Below are 10,476 nucleotides of genomic sequence, written 5' to 3'. Positions count from 1 at the left end.
TAATTTCTTTAAAGCAGATTTCTTTCAACGAAACATTCCAAGTGATCCACACTTTATAGTTTTCACACTTTTCTTCAGAGCATTTTCTCTGCTCCATATAAATGTTTTTTTTTTAAAAATGGCACATTTAATTTCTGATTCTCTATCAATTTTTGGTTTGAAATTATACTTACTTGAAGAATGGATATTATTAAGTAGTTTGAATGAAACTAAACACATTTAGAGTAATAAAAAAATATTTATCACGGTAAAAAAGTTAAATTTGTTACTAATTTTTATATAAAATCAATGATATAAATGATACTTTTTTTATCAATTTTCGAGAGCAAGTGTTCAATCATAGTGCTGCCATCTCTTAAAAAAACATAAAAGTATCACTTAAAAATTTACTGCAATATAGTGCTGCTATCTTTGAAAATGAAACTAAATTAAAATAAATGTTTAAAAAATAATTATTGAAAATTATACCAGCATTTTTTTCTTAGAAAGCACTCTAACAACTAATATACGCAGTTACAATACGAAAAAATATATTTCACAAAACATTGAATTAAAATAACACAATAGGATTACGATTAGGACACGAGGATAAGATTATGATAGTATGCTGTCTTCTATCTATATAACTAGCTAGAACGGAAAAGAATTTTGGAAAAGCTGTAACTTTCTGCTTAGAATGAACGAATTTCTAACGAAAATTTTAAAATTTAATAAACCTGTGCTTTTTTTCTTTTTTTTTTTTCTTCTTTTTTTTTCTTTTACTTCATGATACTTTAGCACTTTTGGTATTACTTTACTTTCAGTTCTTCTTCAATGATATCCGTAACGCTAGCTAAACTTATGTTTAAGAGCAGATGTAAAGCAGCAAATAAAAAAAAAGGTTTAACATGAGTTATTTATAATAGGAGAAATATTATTTCCATTGTCAGTAATGTTAAACATAAATACACTTATTCTTATTCGTCCTAATGGCATTTTAATTTCAAGGTCTTTAAATGTATTAGTCTCTAATATTAAAACATCTTACATCAACTACTACTAATAATAATAATTAATCGTTTTCATTTTTTTATCACGAATTTTAAATTCTGAAACTTTATATTATCCTTTAAATGAAAATATCATTAGCTTGGTCGAATTTTCGGCCATAGATGGCGCCACAGACATACGTCAGCAAAAACATCATTAACTTGGTAAAAACCTAGAATTGCCCACCCCTTGGCGACTTTTTTAAATCTTGCCAAGTAGGCTATTATTACTTGGATCAATGTTGCTTTTTATTATTAAAAAATCAATTCTTCCAAATTTATAAAAATATTATTGAGAAAACAAAATAAAAAAAATAACTTTCAATAAGGTTGCAACATATCGCCCCGAAATATCTTCCAGAAACCTAGTTTGGCGAGATTTCAAAAAGTCGCTTGGCAAGATTTAAAAAAGTTGCTTGGCGAGATTTTAAAAAAACTACGAACACTTTTCATTTTCCCAAAATTGAGGCTTTTATCCATATTGTCATTTTGCACCATTTTCAAAATAAGCGTAGACAGCCCTGGCTTTAGATAGACAAAACGTGACCTAACAGTCATGCATGAGTAACCGTTGCTAACTCACAGCACTTACAAAAATAGCATATTATTATTTTCAAAACAGCATCCTTCAATATTACGAACCGAGCTTTTGAAAAACAGTCATAAGAACCGATAAAAGTAGAAGATGAGAGATGAGATACGAAACGTATACAAATTATATATTTTAAAGTACACACTTTTAAGACTTAGATTATCAATTATATTTATGACTTAGAATATTTAAAACTTATATTAGTCTCAATATTAAAAAAAAAAAAAGTATTTAATAGTCGAAATCTTTCGTCCAGGTTTTTAATCTCCACGATTTTTCCACGCTTTTAAATCTATACATAATATTTTTTATAATTTTAATTCAATTATTTTTCTAAATTGTATTTTTTTTCAGTAAAAAAATAATTAAAGACATAAATGACAGCTAACATTATGCTTACTCAAAATATTTAATTAGTTTGAGTGGGGTTTAATTTAAATATTTGTTTAAATTCAAATACTCTTTAATTTCAGCATAGCTTAATTAAGGGTATAATTAATTAGAAAACGTCTAAAGAAATTTGCTTTCTTTTTTAAACTAGAACATAAAGTTTTAAATAAATGAACAATTACGTAGAATCATATGGGGAAAAAAAAGAAAAAACTCTATTCCCACGGGAGCTGAGATTAAACCTAATTACATGATCACCATAGAATATTGCTACAGAAAAAATACATCGTATCACAAAATGATGACACTAAAAAAACATCAGTCATGTAATTAGTAGCATCTTCATAGCACGAAACATATTTCCCAGCATCCCCCCTTTCAAAGCAGAAAAAGCCCTCCATGCCCTGTCAATTTCGTCATGTGCATCACCCTCCCTAGTTTTCAGGGTCACGTGATAAACATTTTGTGTTATGATGGCACATGTCTCGCACGTGGTTTCTACAACAATGTTGGTCATCGCGTGCGCGCAATGAATTTTTACGCGCCAAATAACAATGATCTGAAGAGTGATGTGTGAGAAACAAAACCCCATATACATAACACCGTATTGCTCCTTTCAATTTAAATGACGCATCCATACTGAACCACCTAATAAAAATTTCTCGGTATTTGGCCAATGATTACATGAGAAGTCTTATTCGCTATTGGCCGATAATCACGTTACATTAACGAGGGAGATTCGGGATATTTGATCGTGTTAAGATGGTAGTATTATGATGAAAAGAGTTTTGATAAAGTATCGAATATGAACTGTTTTCTTTAGAGTTTCAGTTATATAAGTTTTTCTTTTTAATGTTAGCAGCAGCTGATTAAGTCATCTTATTAGCCTCATTCTGTAGATTCATTTTCTGTTTCTTGCAACTTTTCTCGTGTTACTTGGTGAAATTAAGAGCGGAAAGCAAAATTTCGCAATCTAATCCACTTGAGAGTGCTGCAAAATTCTTGTTATAGAACAATAATAAGTTAGAAAAATATCGCTTGGAAACATTTTTCTAACAATCGTTTGAAAGTGTGACAAAAGTGTGTGTTTTGTCTGATAGAATAACAATATTATGAACATTGATAAAAAATTTATTTCGCAAATAAAAATAAAATTTAAGAAAATATTTAAATCACATTTCTTGTAACTATTGTAATTATAAAAAGTTATTAATTCAAAATACTTTTTTGAATAAAAAGTAGTTCTGAAATGATTAAAAAATAAGAAAAAAATCGAGATTTTACCACCAATACTAGCAAGTGCAGAGTATAATTATTGAATATATTAATTTTTTGAACTTAAAAATTTCTTCAAATTATCGCCTTCTGATGATCACTCATCTTTCCTGATTCTTCAAACGAATGTAAGAACGAAAATGATTTGCTCTAAAAGCACCGGAAAAACCTCAACTATATTCCACTTCCAGGAAGGAGGACTGGCGGAAGTTAAACCGGAGGTTTATTCTCAGCAATTATTGCATTTGTCTAAGACTTCATTTCAATCAAATGCGATGTTTGACGGATCAGGTGATAGTCGTTACGATGAAGAACAACGGAATTACCGAACGGAACCAGATGAAGAACCGGAAAAAGGAGCCGTCGGACTTTTGGAAGTGTCCCGCACCTTGTATGGTGGAGTTGAGGTTGCAGGTCACGGTAGCGCGAATTTTGACCGAAACATAATTGATCGGAGTGATGAAAACTCTAGATCAGATCCTAACGGTTGGACTAACAGTGTGTGTCATATAAAAACTGATGGGGATCGAACCACTGACCCTCGGGATACTTGTAATCAGGATTCTTGTAACCAACAGATTGAGGAATCCAGGATAATTATAAGAGGTAAGATTTTTTTGGAAAAATAAAGTTTAAAAAGTTTTGAGCTTAATTTATATTATTAACTATTTAATTAACTTTTTGAAACACCTACCTTCGTCTAACAATTGTATTTAATTTAATTTCAATTAAGATAGGATCTCAACTAATGAAAATCATTAGTCAAAAATAATATTTTTCAGACAAATTGACTATGTATATTATATATATATATATATATATATATATATATATATATATATATATATATATATATATATATATATATATATATATATATATATATGTATATATATATATATATATATATATATATATATATATATATATATATATATATATATATATATATATATATATATATATATATATATATATATATATATATATATATATATATAGGTAGATAGATACGTACATATGTTTGCATCTATATACATACATATATAGATGCAAACATATGTATATGCATAAGTAACTGATAATTACTCTAATTATTAGTTACGTCATTGTTTCACCAAATAAGCGATATATGCATGCATACATATATATATGCATACATATATTTATACACACGCATATATATATACATACATAGTAACAAATTGATACATGGTTGCGTCACCTAGTTATCTTATGTTATTTTTTTACCATTAGGAGTCCGATCAATATTTAATAACTTAATAAAGATCTACTATACTTATTTCAGTGTTACTTTAACTAATTTCAAATTTTAAGTAAATATATCAGTTGTAAAGCATATCTATTTGTCAAAATTTAATTGTGTACTGTTGAAAAGAATTAATATTATCTTATATAACTAAATGAACTTAATGCTTTAAGGGATTATTTGAGTAATTTAATGGATTCAATTATTATTGTTATCGTTTCAATTCGAATGAGCCGTTTTTTTAAAGGGAATTATTTATATAATTTAGGCTCTGAAGTGTTTTTAATGTATTATGAGAGTTTCAGTTAATTCAGAAGGAAAAGTTAAACGTTTTTTTTTAATATTTATTTATTACATTAATATTAATTTTATTAATATGATTGACTTAACAATTTAACAACAACAACTTAATTTGACAACACAAATTAAGAAAATTTGCACAATTTTTTAGAAGAAAAACAAGTAATTTTTTACAAGCAAAATTGTCCGCTAAATTTATTTTGTAAGCTATGAACTTTATAATATCTAATCTAATTCTACTAAGTGTTAGTTTTTAATATATTTTTGTAAACTTATTCATGCGAGGCAAAATATAGTTATAAACAAATTCTCACGACAAAGACATGGAATTTTTTAAGTTTTTGTCTCTTCAAAATTTCCAGAAATAATTTGCGATAAATTCACATGTCCCATTTTTGAAAATTTTAATATAGAAATCTAATTGTTTATTAGAAATTTACAAACTGGAACTGGAAAGAGGTATAAATTAAACGTCAGTTATAAAGAATAGTTTGAAAAAAAAAACAATTTTATTAATTTTTTTTTATAAAATTTTATCTAAATTAAATCTGATATAATTTTGTATACTCATCAAATATTTCAGAAAAAATTTTACGTGTAGAGAATTTTTCTTCCTTTTATCCTAAATCATTAGTTTATTCTAAAGTATTATTATTTAATAAAAACAAATCTAACGAATTTTCAAAAAAAATTGAAAATTATTTTCAGTTAGTAATCATTTTGAAATCAAACGAATATATTCATGCATTATAGTTTACGTTTTAGAATTTATTGTACATTCATTATTTTTTCAAACATTTGAGTTTTATAAGCTGAAAACAAAATATAAAAATTCTTTTCTTTATAATTTTTAATAATATTGTAGTTCTGTTTATTATTTCATTCTACAAAATCATAATCATAATTTACATAACCCTCGAAATATAGAGGAAGCCGCAATCTGGGAAATATGGTCCTAATGTTTTTATCAAGAGAGCTGTCTTTGTTTGGATCCATTAATGTTAATTTTACTTTTTGCGTATTTCGTCATATCTCAAGAACTTTAAGCCGATTAAAAAAAATTTGTGCTTAATTGTAAAATTTGTTAATTCAAAGAAAATGCTATGAAAAAAATAAATTTCAGTAAATATTCATTATTTTACTTATTAATAGTCAAAAAAATTTTCATTTGCCAGGTATGCAGTTTCTTTCATGATTTTAAACTTTCTAATTTTACATGACAAAAGACAAAATCTGAGTGAAATCGGTTGAATAGCTCCTGAGAAATCGAAGTTTATAAAAATCGCATATTTACAAATAGATTTCTCAGGAACTATTCAACCGTTTTCGCTCAATTTTTGTCTTTTGTCATGTAAAATTGAGTACTTCAAAATGGTGTAAAAATGTATTTACCTTACAATTCAATTTTTTCCCGAATATTATTAAATAAAATAATATAAATTATAAATATTTAATAGGCTTCATTTTTTGCATAGATAAACGAATCTTTGGATAAACGAATTTTTCAAATGTATGCAAAAACTTTCCATTTCGCTTAAAAAGTTCTCAAGATTTGGCTAATTGAGGGGTCCAAGGATTGGATCGTTCGCCTAACCAAACAATTGGGACTATATTTCCCATATTGCGGCTTCTCCCTATATTTTCAAGCTCAGAAATCCGAATCCGTCGAAAGATTGAGTGCTAGAACGAGACGAGACGATCATTAGATCAAAAGTTATTTGGGGTGGTTCGTTTATTTTTTTGCGCTCTGGTCCTTTGACTTTAACCACCCTCATTAATTTTTACATTTATAACTTATTTTTGTCTATATATATATTTTTTGTTCTACTTGATTTATTTAATGTATTATTTATTTTATTATTTATTTATTTATTTTATTATTTATTTTTTTTATTTATTTATTTTATTATTTATTTTTTTTATTTATTTATTTTATTATTTATTTTTTTATTTATTTATTTTATTAACTTGTTTTATTTTATTATTTATTTTATTATTTATTTTTTTATCTATTTATTTTATTATTTATTTTTTTATTTATTTATTTTATTAACTTGTTTTATTTAATTTACTTATTTTATATTATTTACTTATTTCCTTTTATTTACTTGCAGAAAAATAAAAGCTTTTGTAAATAAAAGTTTCGGTATTTTTTATTGATTTGAAAATTATTAATAATTTTTAAAATATTTTATTTCAATTCATATTGGTAAGGAGAAGCAATAAACCTTATTTTAAAGCAGATGAAACTTTTTTCTCCCTTTTTTTTTAAAAAAAAATTCAATTTTATGTTCTATAAGATCACTGAAAAACCCCATGTCAATTAGATAATTGCAGAAAGTGGAATCAGAAGAAGGTGGCCAATGATATGCGTTAAATACATACAATACAAACAAAAAATAAATAAAATAATAAAATAAATGCAATGAAATATAAACTTATATCTAATAAAAAAATATATGAAGTTATTTATCAAGAAAGCGCAATCATTGTTTTGCAATAATTTTAATCGATTTAATAGTTTAATGATATATTTTTATCTGTCAGCTATTAACATTACGATTTGCATCACTTTTATTTTAAATTTATTCCAATGAATAAAAGAAAAATCATCAACAACGGAATCAGAGAATCAAGTAATAAGATAATAAATCAATAAACAAATCATGGATTCACTTGAATAACGATCTACTGAAATAGCATTGGTAAATCAGTTAGTTGAAAAATCACTGATTTGTTAATCCGTATTCCATTGATTCACTGATTCACTAATTTATTTGTTCATTGACCCAACGGCTCTTTAATTCATCTGTAGGCTGCTTTTCAGATTAATTCATTCTTTCATTCATTATTTTATGATTTGTTTATTGTTCCTTATCCTCTATCTAAAAATCAATTTTATTATGTAATGAGGTTACTCACTATTTTGGATGTGGTAAAAATAAATTTTAAGAAGTAGCAAAGCTGATTTTTTAATTTGTGGCTTTCTTAAAATCCATGTTAAATTTCAGTTGCCACTTATAAAAATCAGATGGAATGGATGCTACTTCGCGTAAAAACCGATTTTTACTATTTATGGCAACATACTGGGTGTTTTCTTAATGTATATTTTTTTAAAATTCCTTATCATAAATTTAAAAAAAAAACATGCACATGGGAGATCGCAAACTAATATTTAAGCTAGGAAAAAACAAGGACGCTCCCAAAATCTGACGAACCACTATACAGGAAGGCGGGTGTAATTAATATCAGGTTTAATTGGACACTCAAACTTGGAAGTGTTTCTTATAACCGACTTTCAACTAATATATGAAAACACGTATTGTAGCTTATTTCATTCACTCCCTATATTATAATGTCAAATATCTATAGAGTTTTGGCTTTTTCCTCGGTTAAATATTAATTTGCAGCCCCTAGTATGTATGCATTTTTGTTTCCATTTCTTTTAAATTTTTTAAAATGCATATTGAAAAAAATAACGTAATTTTAGGAAATTTCAGGAACCTGTTCCTTCTTTGTGTGCAAAGGTAGGCAAAACGAAAACTTCTCTTTCTATGTTTTCGTAATTCCTTTTTAAATCCTATACATTATTTACTCACATTTAATTATCTTTTCAATTTATTTTCTTTGTTTTCTTCGGTTAAAAAAGGAGTTTCTAATGTGAGCATTGCTCCATTCCCCAAAATAAGCAAATCATAAACTCACTTCCCCAGCTAATGCTTATGTAACACTTAATCGGCCCTTAAGATATTGATAACTTCTTTTAATCTTTCAGATTACAGACAAATAGATACTGAAGACAGGATACCTGAACCTCATACACTTTCAGACATAAAATACAGTTATGCTGAGTCTAGGAATATTTACAGTTCAATCCTCTCTATGAGAGATCCTTATTTGGGATATTCTAGCCAAATCTATCAATATCCAAATGAGCTTTTAGCTTCTCAAGGTGAAACTCACAGCAGTTTTCAGAGTGCAAAACTTCAAAGTTCACAAGCGGAAATCTATCGTCCTGTTGCTACACAACTTAGGCATGAGAGTACAATTGGAACAAGTTATACTGATGCCAAACCACATACTTATGGTAATTTTTATTTCGTTTCTTCCTTCAACAATTATAAAATTATATTTTATTCAAGCACACACGGAGAAAAAAATACTGACAAAATTATTATAATTATTAATTATATATATATATGTAATGTTATGCCTTTAAAGGCTGGATAATTGAAGAGACTTAGGCGAATACATTTAAAACGGCGTTTTATTACGTTATATTAAGTATTGAAAGCAGTGTTCGTTGGCTCTGTACAATGATGGTCCCCCCCCCCCTTGCAGGGATGCTTGGCTCTGGCACAGATTTCTCTAGCCACGAAAATATAAAAAAGACTCGCATTTTCGGTTGTCTCGAGATTTTAAAGGAAAGTTCAGAAAGGGAGTGGTTGCAAGGATCTTCTTATCTTACTGAAACGTCATTCAATTGATACAATTTAGAGATTATGATTCGCTAAAAGGATATCACCACTCTGCCACTGGGAAGGTTTTGGGACTATCTTAATGTGTACTTCATCGGCGAATTATTGCCCATTAACTTCAGAAAATACTCTTTTATCTGGCCTTATCTGGTTTATCTTGACTTTTTATGGCTCTTTGTGAGAGACCGACTTCTATATCTTAAACTTGATAAGAAACATATGCTTTAAGCTTATCAGTTAATATAGAAAGACTTGCATGAGAAATTCTATATTTCATATATATATATATCATTGGAAGGATTGGAAGGATTTTGCATGGGTAAAAATGACGTCAATTCTAAAAGCTTCAAGCATGATCTCTCAAATTGTGCTTGTGCCAACAGTTTCGTCCTGTAAAATCTTCCAAGACTTGTTGTGTAAAGAAAATTTGTTTACATAGAGTTAGTATCGAAATATTTCAATTATTTTGATTAACCCTTGTGTTACATCTTGTAACTTGCATTACATACAAAGAAACGCATATTTTACTTAATTATATATTTTATGAATTTCACTCAATATTCAATATTTGTATACTTAAAAATAACTGCAAATATTTTTTATTCCTTATTATAAAGCTCAGTTTAATAGTTTAGTTTATTTTAAACAAGGACAATTATTTTCGAATTCTTTTATGCAACACAGTATGTGAATGTTTTGCACTAAATAGCTGTTAATTAACGAAATGTATTACAGAAATTTACTTTGATTTCTTTGTTAAGCATTAAATCGAAATTAAATTTTAAAAAATATTTTCAAATAATGTAAAATTTGATTTCTATTTAATTTTAATGTTTTCGGCTGAAATTTTAGAAAAATTACCACTGGCCCTGATAAATAATAGTAGTTGCATAGTAAGTGCAATCATAAATACCAGTATTTTGATGCATAATCAAATTATGATACAAAAGGAATAAAAGAAATTAAAAAAAAAAAAAAACTTCACTGAAACTAACAAATTTGTACTACTATCGCGATGCCATTATTTCGGGTTTCAAAGTAAATGCAAACATAAATTTCAATATTCTGACGTACATTAAGATCCTAAGATCGACAATCACACCTAAAACCAACAAAATTTTACCTCTCACTCCAATAAATCAT

At 27.0% G+C, this 10,476-nt stretch overlaps 1 protein-coding gene across 1 annotated transcript in view; it reads left to right on the top strand.

Annotated features, from left to right (window-relative positions):
• Positions 1–3,410: 3,410 nt before the first annotated feature.
• The window catches only part of LOC107453482 (uncharacterized), a 52,109-nt gene continuing 45,043 nt past the window's right edge, over positions 3,411–10,476 (top strand). Inside the window, exons 1-2 of the mRNA XM_016070343.4 lie at positions 3,411–3,891; positions 8,631–8,942. Coding sequence (XP_015925829.4) covers positions 3,426–3,891; positions 8,631–8,942 — 778 coding nt within the window. The 5' untranslated portion in view covers positions 3,411–3,425. The remainder of the gene's footprint in view (positions 3,892–8,630; positions 8,943–10,476) is intronic.

Source organism: Parasteatoda tepidariorum, chromosome 1 (assembly GCF_982258835.1).
Source record: "Parasteatoda tepidariorum strain Cologne lab strain chromosome 1, Ptep-v5.0, whole genome shotgun sequence".
Taxonomy (NCBI): Eukaryota; Metazoa; Arthropoda; class Arachnida; order Araneae; family Theridiidae; genus Parasteatoda; species Parasteatoda tepidariorum.
Note: the sequence above shows the minus strand (reverse complement) of the source record. Positions and strands in the feature narration are given on the sequence as shown.